The sequence below is a fragment of the Mixophyes fleayi genome, chromosome 11, assembly GCF_038048845.1.
Source record: "Mixophyes fleayi isolate aMixFle1 chromosome 11, aMixFle1.hap1, whole genome shotgun sequence".
Taxonomy (NCBI): domain Eukaryota; kingdom Metazoa; phylum Chordata; class Amphibia; order Anura; family Limnodynastidae; genus Mixophyes; species Mixophyes fleayi.
In genome coordinates this window covers 94,736,742-94,754,916 of record NC_134412.1, presented here as the reverse complement: position 1 = coordinate 94,754,916, position 18,175 = coordinate 94,736,742, and the positions used below count along the sequence as shown (strand labels likewise).

Genomic DNA, 18,175 nt, shown 5'->3' with positions numbered 1-18,175 from the left:
CATGCCCCCAATTAGTCCCAGCACCCTGTGGTCAAACAATGGATAGAGCATAGAGTTTGGAGTGTTGTCGCTGTAGATCGTGGTTATGGTTTGGCAGATGAGGGCTGTGGCTGGATGTATAGCGTTTTTGTCCTGATTTTTTATTTTGTAATTTTTTTCCCACCGCTGCAAAAAAAAATTGCATTAAGATAATGGCACATAGTGTTGTCTGCTGCCAATTGCTCTGCCGCTCTATGCCCAGGCCCTACGTAGCCTTTCCATGAACTCAGGGCTGACAACAAGACACACTGCGCCATTGGTGTCCTCAGATATCACTGGTGTTATTGCACAGTGCTAGTGGCTCACTGATGACCTACGGTCATCCGACCAGTGAGGGTGGGGGGCTCAGCGCCTGTACCCAGCACTCAGAGGGCACAGTCTCTCTCTGTCATCCTAGGTATCTCTCTGCGGCTACAACATTCATAATTGTGCTTTTTTGTTTTGGACTGTAGATATTATTTTCCATCCGCCCACTCACCATCTGGGCTCGCCGCCGCTCCACTGCAAATAATTATTTACTTACATTTTTCAACAAAATATTTTTACCAGCTTAAAATTTGAATGATGCAAATAAATGTATAAAGTGATGTAAATCACAGGTCTTCATGCAGGCCTGGTCAACATGATGGTACGCCTGGGAGGTGCCAGCTCGCTGTGCCCAACACCTTACATGTTGTTAGTCCTTCTTATCATTCGTGTAGAGTGATTGTCGTAAACCGGACAGACAGAACGGTTATTTCTGCAGATGCCAAACTACAGCACTGTAGCGCAAATGTCCCCATTTCTCTGTGATGGCGCTTGTATATTTGGACTTACGTGTGGCTTAGCGGAAAAAGATGGAGGTGGCAGAAGGAACAAAACGTTGCTGCTGGGTGTAGCGGGTTGAAGGCATGTAAGCGAGGCTATGGAAAGGGCCAGCATGCAGGGCTAGACATTAATGGAGCAGAGACGGCACAAATACTCATACACCCCCCAACTGCCCCTCGCACTACTTCATACACCCCCCCAACTGCCCCCCGCACTACCTCATACACCCCCCAACTGCCCCTCGCACTACTTCATACACCCCCCCAACTGCCCCCCGCACTACCTCATACACCCCCCAACTGCCCCTCGCACTACTTCATACACCCCCCAACTGCCCCCCGCACTACCTCATACACCTCCCAACTGCCCCTCGCACTACTTCATACACCCCCAAACTGCCCCTCGCACTACTTCATACACCCCCCAACTGCCCCTCGCACTACTTCATACACCCCCCAACTGCCCCTCGCACTACCTCATACACCTCCCAACTGCCCCTCGCACTACCTCATACACCACCCAACTGCCCCTCGCACTACTTCATACACCCCCCAACTGCCCCCCGCACTACCTCATACACCCCCCCCAACTCCCCCCCACCACATACACCCCAACTGCCCCCATCTTCCCCCTGCACTACCGCACACACCCCAACTCCCCCCCCCCGCACTATCACATACACTCCACACTAAATCATACACCTTCTGACTCCGCCCCTGCACTACCACACACAAACCCCAACCAACCCCCCCCCCCCCCACTCTACCACATACAAACTCCCCCCGCACTACCACATGCAACTCCCAACTCCCCCGCACAGTACCATGGAAGTCGTTCCTTTCTGTAAGAGACAATTTTACTGATTGATTTGTCCATTGAATTCATACAGGATAGCATTGTATAATGGTGATAGTACCACAATCAATCTCACACGCAGCTTCTCTAATAATTTCATACGTGTTGTATTTTTGTTTCCTGTGATCACACCGCTGCTCCCGCAGTCATGTAACGTTACATAGTGATAAGATCCCCCCATTAGGCGCTGTTTGTTCTGGCAGCTACAATACAACATGGTGAGTAGGTGTATGTGTTGACAGATTGCTCTCCGTCTTTTCATCTGATCGCGAACAAAATGTGAGACTCAGTTAATGTCTGCGATTTCCTCCTCTCTGAAGTATTTATATGAAATAATGTTAATCATGATTAGCACTTAAACACCCAGTAAGAAAAATATTCATGGTTACATTGTAACTTGTTTCCATGGCAACGCAGAGCCTGAGCGGATAGATTGACAGGCTACAAATACCAAAGCAATGCATTGTCCTCTCGACTGGTGCAATTCTTACAATGTAATGTCTGGTGCAATTAAATAATTGTTCCTCCATTTTTCATCATCATAGTCAGTCTGTCCATTCCCTATAACTGATGCCCTTGTACTGGGAAGCCCTGAAATCACGTTTATTGTATTGACCGCCTTTATAGTGGATGACGACTTGTGTGTAGTAAAGTAACAAGCCAAAGGGTTGGTTTTGCAGATATGAATATACAGACTGTAACCCATGGTCAGACGATAGTGACACATGGCTGTGAGATTCCATAGTCCCCTTTATCAAATTGTGACACAGAGCTGGGGATGATGAGGGTGATGACAGTAGGAAGATGAGGATTAATATTACCCTCATCCTATGTGCAAAAGTAGTAAGATGAGGATAAAACATTGCCACCAGCGATAACCTCAGATTTGGCATCAAGTTCAATAAACAAAACAATGTTCATGTAAATTAGTGTGGCACAGTGGTCAGCATTGCTGCCTCACCGTGGGTTTAATTCCTACCAGGTCAGTATCTGTACCTGCATGACTACGCTCTCCCTGTACTTGTGTCTCTTTCCTCCCACAGTCGAGCAGGTTACTTGGCTTTGGATAGAATTGACCTCAGGTTGTGCGTTAGAGAATTTAGACTGTAAGCTCTATTGGGGGCAGAGACTGACTGAAAACCGTTGCGTAATATGTCAGTGCCAATGGCAATAAAGTAACACAAAAGTAATACTGAGACATCCTCATCCATCTTATTTAGAATGGTAAGGGGTGGTTAACATTTCTGGTGTACAATGCAAAGCGTTCTGTGTGCGGATTCTGGTGACATAAAATAACATGGAACAACATACGTTCATTAGTTGTATCCAGCAGGGATGATGAAGGTTAAACAATCGCACAACTAGATGCAGCTGCCAACATAGCATGAGAATAAAAAAAGCAAATTGCCAACCCCAGCATTTGAGAACCACAACTGCCCCCGACTCTGCCCACTCTAACACTATATACTGTGCAGGGAAGTATCATTTATCATGGGCTAAGTAAACACAGTGACCTAATTCCAGACAGTGCTAGTTCTCCATCACCTGCAACCCTACAAACAAATGCCAAGAAAGTTCCCAATTCCAGAAGAAGAGCCATACCTTATGTAACAGGCCAGTCAGTAATACAAGCCTAAAGCTCTTGGTTTGGACAATTTTTGCAGAGTAACCTCAAGGTCGCCCCTGAGCAAAGCTTGGATCCAACATGTCGGAAGTCTAACAAGCTAGATGTCTGTTCTAAACATAAAAATCAACCTGTTCATTGTTGTCCGCGATGAGGGTGATGATGATAAACATGATAATACTTTCGGCATCGACGGTGCTCCTGATGACAATTGTGAAATACACACAGTAATTTCTCAGTCATTGTCGCTTAATGTTTGCAGCTGTTTATTATGGTGATTGTACTCGGGGCACATGACATTGTCTATCATCGCCTTACACAGTTACAATGTTACTACGACCGTGTTCTCTGGTCATCGTAGCGCTAAAGAAGATTTCCTTATCATTCTTTAACCTATTCAAATAAAGTAATTTATACACATTACTGTTTCATTTCATTTATCTTCAATATGGATCTTGATGCTGTATTATATGTACCTGCGCCCGATTTATTTTTGCTGTTCCTTACATTTCTTCAAAAAATGTAAAGTTAAAAATATATAAATAAAAAAATTCCATGTTCAGACGAATTTAATTAATTTATCTCAGAGCATTCTCATGCATACTTTAATAATACACTGGGGGGAGCAGCTTATGTGGGGTTTATTTTAAGGTCTATGTTTATTGATACAATTGAAACCAAGTGTGTATTTATTTTTCTATAAATACATTGTTATATAAACAGACAGACGTCACAAGGATAAAGCAGTGTGTTTAGTAACCGTTGCAGGAGGGTGTATATGAGCTAATAAATTAAACTCATGCGAAGGTGCTAAAACATTTGAATCTTGGATTAAAGACAGCATGAAGTGTAAGTACTTTATTCTGCTAATCCAATAAATCAGACCATTACTAACATCTACAATGTTTACTGTGCTGAAGACCCAAAACACAATAAAATAATGATAAATGCGAAAGGTGTGCAAAGGAAACTGGGGGTGGATCTCACAAGAGCTAGCAATCTAGGCTAATCATAGTCTAGTTGTCTGATTTAAGTACAAGCCCAGGATGAGCCAGCTGTGTATTGGGGGAAAACACTTTCTTTAATATGAATTATGAAGAAATGTGTCTGATAGATGCTTTCTGCAGCGTCGGTGAGAGGACGTGACTAAAATGGTAAATTACAGCTCTGCCCCGGCTGTCTCAGAGCTGTCATTATGATTATAGGCATCAGGTTGTGCACAGCATGACACAACTTCTGTACAAACTATAATTGTATACAGCATTTCTCCTGTATGCAGTCAGCACCTTCTGATCTATACTTACAGCCACCATCGTGCCAATAAATCCAGCTCGGGTATTTTCCTTCATTAATTACCCTTGTATCTCACACATCAATGCTGATAACATATTTGACCAATTACTATTAATTGCAAAACACTGTTTTACTTCATTATTTTCAGCCTTGCCTATATTATACCATCTTTATTTTATACCCTGTCCTAAGCAAACCTCCTGTCATGCACATTTTCCTGCCTTTCTCAATTGCAAGCTCTTGGAACCAATGTCCCCTGTTATTTGTGTCAGATTGTATATTACAGAGACCAGATTGATCCTGTAGCAGAAACCAGCAAACAATGTAGATCATTTAAATAATTATGGTTTTACTACAATGCTTAAACGCAAGTAAAAGCATGTAATGGGTATGATAGATAATTGGCTGCTATGATATATATATATATATATATAAAAATTAGTGTCTCATTACTTACAGTCAGGCTGTACCTTATGAGGTTATTTCATAATAGCATTAATAAATATAAAAGTCATATATCCATGGATATTTTCGGGCCTATAGGGTGCCTGTATGGGCCCTCGGACGGCAGATTACTGGGCGGGTTATGCCAGGGCCGTAACTATAACTAGGGCTGCGCGACAGGGGCAGCCGCCCAGGGCGCAACGCTGAAGGGGGGCGCAATTTAGCAATATTTTAGGTTTGGTTAAAATTGAGGGCTGGGGGGCGGCATTTGTCTTTCTCACCCCAGACACTAGAATTTTAAGTTACGGCTCTGGGTGATGCTGGTTACACTGTACAGTCACCATGATGTTGATGTACCTAGCAGGAGCCCCACGTACAAACTGAACAATGTGCATTTACCTCACTGCAGTGATTTGTAATTTTCTGCAAATGTCACAATATAATCACATGAAATGTCATTTACAGCAACAAAGCCGACACAGGGGACGTACAGGCAGCCTGGATTAGCTCATACTATATTTCCACACCTGCTCTTACAATACTTACATGACTTGTAGCATAAACTGGATTTATAGATGACAGTGTGTTTGTGGCTTGTACCCACGCTAACCTGTAACACATTAAAGCCCTGGATAATGTCTGATCTCAATGCAGCAGTTCTTATAATACAGTTTTGGTATAACACATACTGTACTACCCCTGAGCAACAGCCACTTAGCAGCCATGACTTTGCGAGTCAGTCTAGGGGGTGCATCACTGGGGTAGATGTATTTGTGATTCTTTGTTAAATGATGGGAATTCACAGTGATCAATGTCTGCCGGTCACAGGGCACAACCTCCACCAGGATCTGCCTTCACCATCTCACGGCCGTGGACAGTGAAACCTAGGTTTTATATCGCAGTACTTTGCTTTGTATATTTGACTTGATCATTCCCGAACCCGATCAAACAAACAATCTTTCTCACTGTCCTTCCATAGGATTATCATTACAGCTACATCACACCCTGTTATCCATATTACCCCCTCACTACCTTAAACCCCTCTAACGCAGCTTCTTCCTATAAGATGGGGAGCACGGTGGCTCAGTGGTTAGCACTTCTGTATTACAGCACTAGGGTCATGAGTTCAATTCCCGACCATGGTCTTATCTGTAAGGAGTTTGTATGTTCTCCCTGTGTTTGCGTGGGTTTCCTCCCACACTCCAAAGACATACTGGTAGGTTAATTGGCTCCTAACAAACTGACCCTAGTCTGTATGTGTGTGTATATTAGGGAATTTAGACTGTAAGCTCCAATGGGGCAGGGACTGATGTGAATGAGTTCTTTGTACAACGCTGCAGAATTAGTGGTGCAGTATAAATAAATTGTAATAATAAGATCTTTTATGTTTCAGTCATCTTCTCATCAATCCTTCTAACAGCCGGTGATCCAAATCTTCTCCACATCTCCCATGGACTTTACACTGATGACCACACTACAGAAATCCTGTAAACATATCACCGTCACTTTCAAGGCCCTGTGACTAACTGATCTCCATCCAAGACGACCTCTTCCTCTCAACCTACTGCCTATAACAATAGCTCACTCAGTCCTACCTTTCACATGGTGGTCTATACCTCCCCCACACCTCCAGACTGCAGGGTTGATGTACTCCCACCTGTCCCTTCACTCACATTTTCTTCTCTGGAAGAGAACATGCCATCTGGATGTTCAGCCCCTTAGTTCTGTGTGTTGCTGGGATCTACCAGCCCCAGGACTATCAGGGTTTCCTTAAATATTTATCAGCCCCATTCTCGTTCCTCATCATCTGACATCCCACCATCATTTTCGGAGTTTTTAACATCCTGATTGATGATGCACGTTCTCCTTCATCTCCTTACTCTCTCTAGCCACCTGTCTCGGCCTCTTCCGGTGGGTAGACTCGTCATGGTGGCCACATCCTTTATCTGGTTTTCTTCTCTTTTATTTAGTTTCTGATTACTTCAATGCTCCTTTCCCTCTCTCAGACCATCACCAGCAATCTCTCATCCACCACTGTAACCTCTCTGCAACCGGACTCGGTCAATCATCCACATACCCATAGAAATCTCATGTTCAACAATTTTCCACCTCTCTGTCCCCACTTTCTACATGATCCCTGATCTGGCAGTCCCACCCCTTAATCACACTCTGGCAACAAAAAATTAACATACTGCCCTCAATAACTCTCCCCTAATTGGGAAAAATCTCATATTTCCGGTGACTTCCTCAAATATACTAATTACTACTCCGGCCGAAATTGACACTGCAAACAGATATACTTCCAATCTCTCATCACATATGAACAACATACTTGGACCACTGTACTGACTGTTGTTATATATCATAAGTTTCTTTGTAAATTGTTTTATAAGAATAGTGTGGGCCTGATTCATTAAGGAAATGCAGATACGTGCCATATGTTGCGTGACATCAATAAGGACTATACTTTATTCTGGACTATTTATAGTCAGACTAGAGGGAAGTGTTTTGTTCCAGATTGCCCCTAAGTTCTCTATATGTGGACAATCCATATCTCTATAATGTAACATTGATGATAGTGACCCCACTAACGCTGTGAGATGTATTGATGATATAAATATCCTGGTGTCCAGCCTAGTACATGTACTTTGATCATTTTGATGGTTTTGTTGTATTATTATTATTTATTATATATTGTTTGAAATAATTATTAAAATATTCATTGATCTTATTAGAATATTGTGGCTATGTTTAAGTTCACATTCCTAGTGCTCCTAAGGTAATTTTATATTTCTGGTATATTTACAAACAGCGCACATAAGTATTCACCCTTTTAGTGTTTTTCTTACATCATAACTGATTTGTTAAAGGATTCTTACCGCTGCTGAACACAGAATACATTCTACTGTCAAATAAGAAGCAACAGCTCTAACGCTTTGTCTTAATTACAAATAAAAAAACCGAAATAATTCATCACCTTTACTAAGATGCACATAATTAATTGACTAGAGGTCACCTGTGTACAATTAATGTGTTTTAATTGATGTAAAAATACTTACCCAAAAGAAATCCCACAGTTGGTTAGTACGTTGCCAAACAAGAGCTTCATCAAGAAACTCCAAAGAACATTAAAAGCAAGTGGAAGACAATGTTATTGAAAAGCACTGAACAGGGGAAGGGTATAAGAACATTTTAAAATCTTAATATCCCCGAAGCTCTGTCACGTTGCAGAATATTGCTGAAAAGTTAAGAATGTAAAATGCTACATTTGAAGTAGTAACAATTATTTTCATTTGTAAGAGGTTTAAGCTTATGTGCTACAGTATAACAAAAACATTTTACATATTTTGACCCTGACTCAATGCCCTGACCATGCCATTCAGAGAAATTCATCCCAAGACCCCAGCAAATTCTAATACAATATTCAGAGCTTGATGCTTGCACCGTGTAAAAGGATGATGTGACTGACTGTCTTTGCTGCCCCCTGCTGGGAGAACTTCCAAATTGTTCTGCTCCAAACTGCTTTTCCGGGTTAGAAGGCGGTGATATTTCAGTTAGTCACGTATATTAAGAGCCTCATTCATCAAGAGATGCAAAACAAATGTACTTTGTGATTTTTTTTTTTACGCACATCTGTATTCAACAAGGAATGGATATAAAGTGCAGCCTGATTTTACCATACGATAAGTATCAGGACTTTGAGCGAACAGGACCAGTAAAACCTGGACAGAAATGCTGATCAGCTGGAATGAATAAGATGGGAAAATACCACAATGGTTTAATTCTGGAAAGGAACCTCACTAACCTGGAGTGAACTGGGTATTTGGCCCTTGGGTCCTGATGAGAGACATTGTTGGGAACGCTTTCTCTAGTCTACATGGAGCCAAAACCAGCATGGGGTCCCTGAGTCCTCTCCTTGACACTTTGATGCAGTTCTAGCACTCAACATACAAGTTTCCCTCTGCTGCCCTGCGCTCCCTGCTCTATGTGCAATATTATTATTATCATCATTCATAAGGAAACACCATGGAATGGCTTCATTTGGGGCCTGTGGAACATCTTTTCCGCATCCACAGACGTGTCCTACATTCGGCCTATACTGTGGGATTAGGAAGTTTTCTCATCAGGAAGAAAGTTTTTGTACGCAGAGCTCCAATCACATGGACAGAGCTGAGATACACTTTCCAATAAAGCACATACAGCCATGATAAACCGCTCATTATTAAACAAATACAATAAACATACAGAAGCTCACAGATTTTCACAGAGGTGTAGACATATACAAATGACATTGTTTTTAATGAAAAATTCACTTTAAATAGTACAGCAGAGTAACTTGTGTCACCGATAGCATTTACAAAACATTAACATATGTCACACAGGATATAAAATAAGAGTTGTATCTTAATAGAACAAATTTCTTCAATACGTTCTCACGTCCCCGCCACTCCCATATTGAGAGAACATTGTCCTAATGAATGATTATTCTGTTAATATTTAAAAGTATTCGATGAAAAATACGGCTTTGGTTTCATATCTGTACATTGGAATGATACAATAACATAAATAAGTGGATATTTCATCACTCCGTTTAGAATATGGCTCTGCGGGAGAATACTGCGCTGACTGGTAATGAAATGGCATTTAAAGAAAATAAACATCGGTATGCTGCCTACCGCAGAGGCTGCCATTAGTTCCCCGAGCCGCGGTTGCCCAACTGACTATCTATTGGTCCATTTCGCAAACGATATACATTCTATCATAAGCAACTAAAGCCGAAATACGTATAATGCTTTAGAAATCACTTTTATTTCTTGTATACAATCGCTGAACCAGCTCCGCTTACTCTGAAAATAATTCCTTCATTTTATCCCAGTGCTTGCCATGACTCTGTTTTCCACCCCCTTGTCCTGAAAGCCAAATCAACGTAAGGCATTTCTGTTGTTATACTGTCAATAATTTACTATGAATAAATCATTTTAAGCTTTGTGTATTGCCTTTCTTTATTAAGTACTGGTTGTTTTGTAGCAAAAATCATGTCATTTAGAGGATAAATCCCTTAAAAACTTAATATTCAGATGCTGGACCCCAAGTAAGTCATCCTTTTCGATCAGGGTATTCCACAAAAATTAGAATTTTGATTTCTGGCTGGAGCTATGCTTTAAGTAGATCTCTTCATATCATACATGGTCCATTAATACATATCTTTACAAGGACAGCGTCAATGATTTTCATGAGGGTTTTTTGACTATTTCAGTAAAGTTCTGGAAAATTTCTTGACAATGTGCTTAATTTTTCCCTGCCATGAATGTATCTTCTCTGCCTCCACTACTCCTCTCGTTGTTCTTCCTCTGTGTGCAGACGGAGATGCGGAAAAGTGGATGATGTTCGACTGTAGTATGGCTTTTATACCCGCTTCCCCCCCCAAAGATAAACAACAAAAAAACAAACTCATTCATGTAATCAATATTGCAAATTAGATATTTGGGGGATAAATACATCAGAGTTATTTGCAGCATTGAGAGATAAAACATATTTGTAACAACTCAGAAGTACAGAAATAAGATTTTCAATAAAGAAGGTCCCGACGACCCCAGACTCTGATTCATTTGATCCTGAAAAAATCCTGCTAACCCTCTCTTACTAACCCTCTTTTAGTAAACCTCTTTTACGACCAGGTATATTTTCTTAAAGGAACTGAAATGTTAAAAAATGTATTTCCCTACTTGTGCCCACCACAGGGGAAGGACTGTGCCAGACATAGATTTATGCTATCCCTCTGTGCAGCTATGAACAAACTCAGGGGGTTAACTCTTTGCCTGGACTGTCATATTTTCAGTCTTTTCCAGGCTTGACCACGCCTCCAAATGATGTCACACCGCGCCCTTATAATGTCACATATATCCCTTATCACCAGGTCATGCCCTCAATCTATTGTACAGCGAGAGGAATCATATAGGGTCAGAGTCCCTTTTACAAAAGTGCATTCAATGTATTTGTTCCATTATAAGTCACCTTCTACATATCCTCCCTGTAATGCTCTGTCTGTCCCTATATCTCCTCCTTTCCCAAAAATTGTACCTTGCTGGAAGTACCCCCCATGATCCCCACCATAGGTTGTATTTAGCAAGGTGGCCGCCTCTATGTATATCCAGGACCTCAGCTGCCACCGAGGCTGTGAATTACAAACTATCACTACTAGTATTGGGAAGGGGTGGATTTAGTGTACTTCATATTAAGTGGAAAATCCCTACAAATACTGTCAGAGTCGTCTGCATCTGGAACCTACAACAGGGACAACGACGTAACCTAACATTGTCCCAGGTCATAATAATCCCCCCCTGACTTCCTTCTGTAGGTTCTGAAGTTATTGCAACATGTTTCCTTCTTTACGGATAATCTGGGGAATAAAGTTAAATCTTCCTAACAGCAAAAACTGGGACTGCGCCAGCGCGGGATACATGGAAGCGCTGTCTGCTGGCTGATACATGTCCAGAGAAGAGAAGACGCTGAATGACAAAGTATAAAAAGTTAATGTTCTATTTAAAAAAAAAACATCTATATAAAAAGGTTCCGTTTGGGGTTTATTTATAAAAGTGACACAGTCTGTGCGGCCCTAGGGAGGGGAGAAAGATCAGAAGTGGATATTAAGTCCAGCCTGCGTAGAAAATAACCTGCACCAGATTTACTGGGGTGCTGATTAATGGCCCATATACCCCTAGAAATCTGGAGGTGCTGATGATACTGTAACTGGATTCATAAATGTTGGCGGCGGAGTCCTGTAAACATTATATATATATATATATATATATATGGAAGCGTGTACGTCTACACCAGAGACCCCGCCTGGCTCTGGGCCGGAACCATAACCGGCACAGCCCCCATCCGCACCAGATTGGACGGAGTGACACCAGATGCAATGTTTAATTCTTTCCTGGGAGCCGGATGGTCCACGCCGTTCGTCTTTGGCAGGGCGCTCCTGTTTGATGGCACCGCTGTACTGTAATAGTTGCCGTTGGGCGCTGCCATGTAGCTGGGCAGCGACTGGCTGGACAAGCTGGGGGTCGGTGTAGTGACCCTGCCTCTGTCGCCCATGTAGGGTGGGGGGTTGTAGCCCACGTTGCTGCCTGCCGCCGTGTTTATGGACGTGGTGTCGGATGGGGATTTGGAGGGATAGGGTTTGTGGTCACGGTTGCTGTTGACGGAGGATAAGGTGCCGTTTTTGAAGACCAGATCAGACTCGTTCCCTTTGGTCCAGGTAAGTGTTTTTGGAGCTGGGGCATCCTCCCTGGACACAAACAAACACAACATGATCAACTAGAGAGAATGTGATTAGCAGAGCACAGCCATTTATTTTACATACTAAAATCCAATCAGAAAACCAAATATTGAATATTCTTACTTGATGTCATTCTCCACCTCGTCTTGTGACTCCTTTATCTCACGTCGGTATAGGTAAACCAGTACGGCACACAGTAATGCCAGGCAGCAGAGTCCAACGATGGTACCCACCACGGCTCCCACTATGATGGCCGTCCTGGAGGCTGGATATACATTAATCATTAGTTACTGGGACATCACCCCTCTGTGGAGGTCACTATATACACTATATACATATACTCACATGACGTCACTTCCATAGTGATGTTACACTCCGCCACGCCGGCTATATTCTTGGATGTACACACGTAGGTTCCGGTGTTGTCACTTGTAAGGTTTGTTAGGGTTAATGTTCCCTTCACAGAATCTAAAACAAAATTTTATTTTAAGAACGAACAAACATCATCATAACCCTAAAATGCTATATGATAGTTTAATGACCTGGGCAGGAATAATCTGTTACACAGAAGCTTACTAAGACCCCACAGGATCCTAGGCAAGATACTGGTGTGGGCTCTATTCTTCTCTCCGTTTGTCAAAGTAAAACACACATAAAAACAAATTAGGCTAAACTGAGACCTAGGCTAGAGCCTAGGTTATGTAATGGATAAGCTGGCTCTATCTGTGAATCTCTAGACTGTAAGCTCCCAGGAGCAGGGTTCTCCTATCCTCATGTTCTCCTCCTTCTGCTACCTTTGCCTTCAGCACCCCTACCTCATTCTTGTTCCTTGCCCGGCGAACCTGCTCTCAACTGGGTGATAACTTACTGAACTTTGTTTTTGCATTACTCTGTGGGGCTTATTCAATTGTTTAGTTTCCCCGTGGCGTTAAAAAAGTATTACCGTTATTACGGTAATACTAAGCCGTAAATGCAGCATCATAAGTACTGTAATAACGGTATTTACGCGCACTATTACCATAATGATGGTATTAGTGCGTGCGCCACGTTACTTTAGGCAGTAACGCCAACAATTGAACGTGCCCCTGTGTGTCCTGTTTTGGACACTTTGTGGCGCCATATAAATAAAAAATAATAATAATATGTGGGTTGTCTCTTATTTAAATTCAACTCCAATATCACATTAACAGTTAATAGCTGAATACTTAATAATGTTACATTGAACCATTCCCTGGGAGGCTGTGCTGTTACCCTCTATATAACACTGTGCCCCATTCCCTGGGAGTCAGTGCTGTTACTCTCTATATAACACTGTGCCCCATTCCCTGGGAGTCAGTGCTGTTACTCTCTATATAACACTGTGCCCCATTCCCTGGGAGGGAGTGCTGTTACTCTCTATATAACACTGTGCCCCATTCCCTGGGAGTCAGTGCTGTTACTCTCTATATAACACTGTGCCCCATTCCCTGGGAGTCAGTGCTGTTACTCTCTATATAACACTGTGCCCCATTCCCTGGGAGTCAGTGCTGTTACTCTCTATATAACACTGTGCCCCATTCCCTGGGAGGCTGTGCTGTTACCCTCTATATAACACTGTGCCCCATTCCCTGGGAGGCTGTGCTGTTACTCTCTATATAACACTGTGCCCCATTCCCTGGGAGGCAGTGCTGTTACCCTCTATATAACACTGTGCTTCATTCCCTGGGAGGCTGTGCTGTTACCCTCTATATAACAATGTGCCCCATTCCCTGGGAGGGAGTGCTGTTACTCTCTATATAACAATATGCCCCATTCCCTGGGAGGCTGTGCTGTTACTCTCTATATAACAATGTGCCCCATTCCCTGGGAGGCAGTGCTGTTACTCTCTATATAACACTGTGCCCCATTTCCTGGGAGGCTGTGCTGTTACTCTCTATATAACAATGTGCCCCATTCCCTGGGAGGCAGTGCTGTTACTCTCTATATAACAATATGCCCCATTCCCTGGGAGGCTGTGCTGTTACCCTCTATATAACACTGTGCTTCATTCCCTGGGAGGCTGTGCTGTTACCCTCTATATAACACTGTGCTTCATTCCCTGGGAGGCTGTGCTGTTACCCTCTATATAACAATGTGCCCCATTCCCTGGGAGGCAGTGCTGTTACCCTCTATATAACAATGCCCCATTCCCTGGGAGGGAGTGCTGTTACTCTCTATATAACAATATGCCCCATTCCCTGGGAGGCTGTGCTGTTACTCTCTATATAACAATGTGCCCCATTCCCTGGGAGGCAGTGCTGTTACTCTCTATATAACACTGTGCCCCATTCCCTGGGAGGCTGTGCTGTTACTCTCTATATAACAATGTGCCCCATTCCCTGGGAGGCAGCGCTGTTACTCTCTATATAACAATATGCCCCATTCCCTGGGAGGCTGTGCTGTTACTCTCTATATAACACTGTGCCCCATTCCCTGGGAGGCTGTGCTGTTACTCTCTATATAACAATGTGCCCCATTCCCTGGGAGGCAGTGCTGTTACTCTCTATATAACACTGTGCCCCATTTCCTGGGAGGCTGTGCTGTGACTCTCTATATAACACTGCTCCATTCCCTGGGAGGTTGTGCTGTTACTCTCTATATAAGAACTGTGCCCCATTCCCTGGGAGTCAGTGCTGCTAGTCTCTATATAACACTGTGCCCCATTCTCTAGGAGTCAGTGCTGTTACTCTCTATATAACACTGTGCCCCATTCCCTGGGAGGCTGTGCTGTTACTCTCTATATAACACTGTGCCCTATTCCCTGAGTCTTACCTAGTGCGGGAGGGAAGTAGACCACATTGACCGACGCTTTCTTTATCCAGGAATAATTGGGCACAGGGTCCCCTGAGGAAGACTTGCAGCTCAGTGTAACGTTGGCCCCAATATATGAATTTCCATGGATCTGGCACGTGGGTTTGGAAGGTGGAACTGGAAATGTAAAGTGTATCAAGAAGAGAACAGTCAGAATGCATCAAAGGGAATATACAATCATGGTCATAGTTCATTAGTGGCTGGATGTGTTGGACAGTTCATATTGTACCTTGTGCTGCAGGAAAACACTCACATCCCCACCATGTATAGTAAGAAACACTGGATAAGAGGAGTTGTAATTTTATTATTAATATTTACATATAGCTAGGATCGGCTCATAGTAGTACTGCCATATGTCCACTAGGTGGCAGATGAAGGTCAGGCATCTTCAATCCAGTGAAATTATGCTATAAAATGTTTCTACAATGTGACAATCTGCTAACAATAACTGTTCACCTACCGAATGATGTATATACAATTTCACAATTGAAAAATGCTATTTTTAATAGCTAAATATATAGGGCACGCCATTGTAAGTGTTATGAAGTCCTTGAAATCACTTTTGTCATTTTTATCGACAAAAAGTTGTTTACACTCATCAAGTTTACAAAAAGAAGTCAGCCCACTTTGCAGAAAAAAACAATTATAAGGCTCTATAAATACATTTGTATCTCTGCAGTTGTTAAAATGATATAAGAATTATACTCCTTGTTGTAATGATCTAGTCTAGTGCATTATTCATAGAAACCCGTGGCAGGTTGGCATTATGTACCAAACTATTTATTGTTGTATTGTCTGATTTTTAATGTCCCCCTAAATCACAATGAGATTTTCCATAATTCCCACCCTCCATTGTAATGAGTTATTAATACCGCTGCATTCCTACAATCTATTATCAGCGCTATTAACTGTTTATTACCGTTTCCTGTTATAGTGGAGACAGTACATCCTGTTCTTACCCTGAATTGACACATTGATCACTCCAATGTTCCCACTGCCCACACTGTTGTCATTGCGCACATTGACGTAACATCGGTATTGCCCAGAGTCCGTGGCCTGGGTTCTGTTAATTATAATTGAGATGTCTTTCGCTGGCATCTGATGGGCAAAACTCAGCCGGTCTTTGAAATCTGAAGCTACATCAATTTCTCCGTCAATATATTTCAGAATCTGCAAACGCAATGACATAAATCAGACGGGAGCACCAGAAGTAAACAGGTCATTGGGTTTTGTAGATACGTTTAAAACGTTATGGCTGGGGGTTTATATCATTCCCTTTTGTTAAACATAGACTGCAAGCTTGCGAGCAGGGCCCTCTTACCTCTCTGTCTGTATGGATTACCCAGTATTGTTTTATTACTGTGTTTGTCCCCAATTGTAAAGCGCAACGGCATATGCTGACGCTATATAAATAGATGATGATACCTGTCTAATTTTTGAACCCCACCTCGTGTCATTAGGACCCAACACATATTTGTTACAATAGGCATGGTCCGGGAGGGTGGTCCTGGGAATTCTGGAGGATTCCCCAAAATTCTGGGGTCTCCAAGACGTTTCAGGAGAGTAGGTATGTATGAACTGTCTCCTACATGAACAATATTTACACAAATATTTGTAAATGTAAATTGTAGGAGTCCTGCAGCACCACCTAATGGAGTAAAGAGGTATGACAGCAGATATATCAATTTTGAAAGGGGGTATAACCTGAAAACATTATTTGCTTAATTGCACCTAGAAGAGGGGAATATCATATATATTATATATCATTGTGTTATGGGACCCCTTTGTGCAGGCTATGAGCTAGCTCAGGGGGGCGTCTACCACCTCTTTGTGGCTCTATTTTATTTTCGGTACTTTCAGGACCCAGCCCATTCACTAACATAACACTCCACACCCAAATATGTCACACACATCCCTTGCCACTAGGCTGAGTCCTCAAACTACTATATATGAGAGGATTATAATATCAGTAAAACTGGGCGGAGATCAAGGGATTATTTAAAGAGAGGGCAAATAACAGCACTGTGCTAAATGGTCACGGGAAGGATTTTGCGGTCAGTATAGCACAATGTACCTGGACCTGCTCAGTCTGCGCTCGTTGTATATACCAGGTGATATACGGTTTATCTTCTGAACTGCTAGAATACCAGACGAGGAGGGTAATTCCCTGCCCCTGCACCGCCGTCACCGATTTCTGCTCCACGTGCACCTCCAGTAGCGCCGACGAAAGATCTGGCGGAAGAGAAGACAATCGTTACCATGATTAGAAGGGCTGGAGAGATACATAACAAGTAACAAAATGTAGAAAATAGTTATTTTCCCATCTAACATTTACCATAAATATCTCGGCGGATCGAACAGGACAAACTTTATCCCTAGATATAAACTCTGACAGCCCAGCCCGTAAAGGGTTAATATATATCCACAAAATGTATGTCTGACCCCTCTCGAGAGATGGTCACACCTGTGTGATTCTATAATAAACTCCAGCATATCATGAGTGGGGGGGGTCATAAAGATCTCACCACACCGGACTGGTGTGAATGATTTGGAACATTCTCTGTAAGGCGCTGCATGATAGGTGAGCGCTGTATAAACAAAGGTTAATAATTATAATATCACCTGCACACAACACGGATCAATGTTTTCTGTTTAAATTTCCTTGAACGGACCTTATGTACCGTATAGGTGAGATTTCCACCTGCACCCACAGACGTGAACATTGCTCAGGATTAGACCTGAGCTTCCATACTGATATAAGTATATTTCTCAAGGGGGATGGACAGATCAGATCATGGAATCGTACCTCCAGGCCCTACTTACTACATAGGCCCAATATGTGCCGTTATCTGAAAGTACGTCCTTTTCAGGCAGTCGCTGAGCCCGACACACAAGTTTAATACTGATCCTGAGAACAGGACTTTACTAATTGCTGGATAAAAAGATGATTTAATCATTTTGGGGAAACACAGCTATTATTAATGATGCAACATGGGCTAGATCAG

At 42.5% G+C, this 18,175-nt stretch overlaps 2 protein-coding genes across 3 annotated transcripts in view; one reads left to right on the top strand and one right to left on the bottom strand.

Annotated features, from left to right (window-relative positions):
* The window catches only part of ROBO3 (roundabout guidance receptor 3), a 384,723-nt gene that overhangs the window by 8,593 nt on the left and 357,955 nt on the right, over positions 1-18,175 (top strand). The window lies entirely within an intron of this gene.
* The window catches only part of ESAM (endothelial cell adhesion molecule), a 45,456-nt gene continuing 36,621 nt past the window's right edge, over positions 9,341-18,175 (bottom strand). Inside the window, exons 2-7 of the mRNA XM_075190401.1 lie at positions 17,245-17,402; positions 16,130-16,340; positions 15,132-15,287; positions 12,687-12,809; positions 12,465-12,606; positions 9,341-12,350 (exon numbers count right to left, since the gene is read on the bottom strand). Of these exons, the coding sequence (XP_075046502.1) occupies positions 11,891-12,350; positions 12,465-12,606; positions 12,687-12,809; positions 15,132-15,287; positions 16,130-16,340; positions 17,245-17,402 (1,250 nt within the window). The 3' untranslated portion in view covers positions 9,341-11,890. The remainder of the gene's footprint in view (positions 12,351-12,464; positions 12,607-12,686; positions 12,810-15,131; positions 15,288-16,129; positions 16,341-17,244; positions 17,403-18,175) is intronic.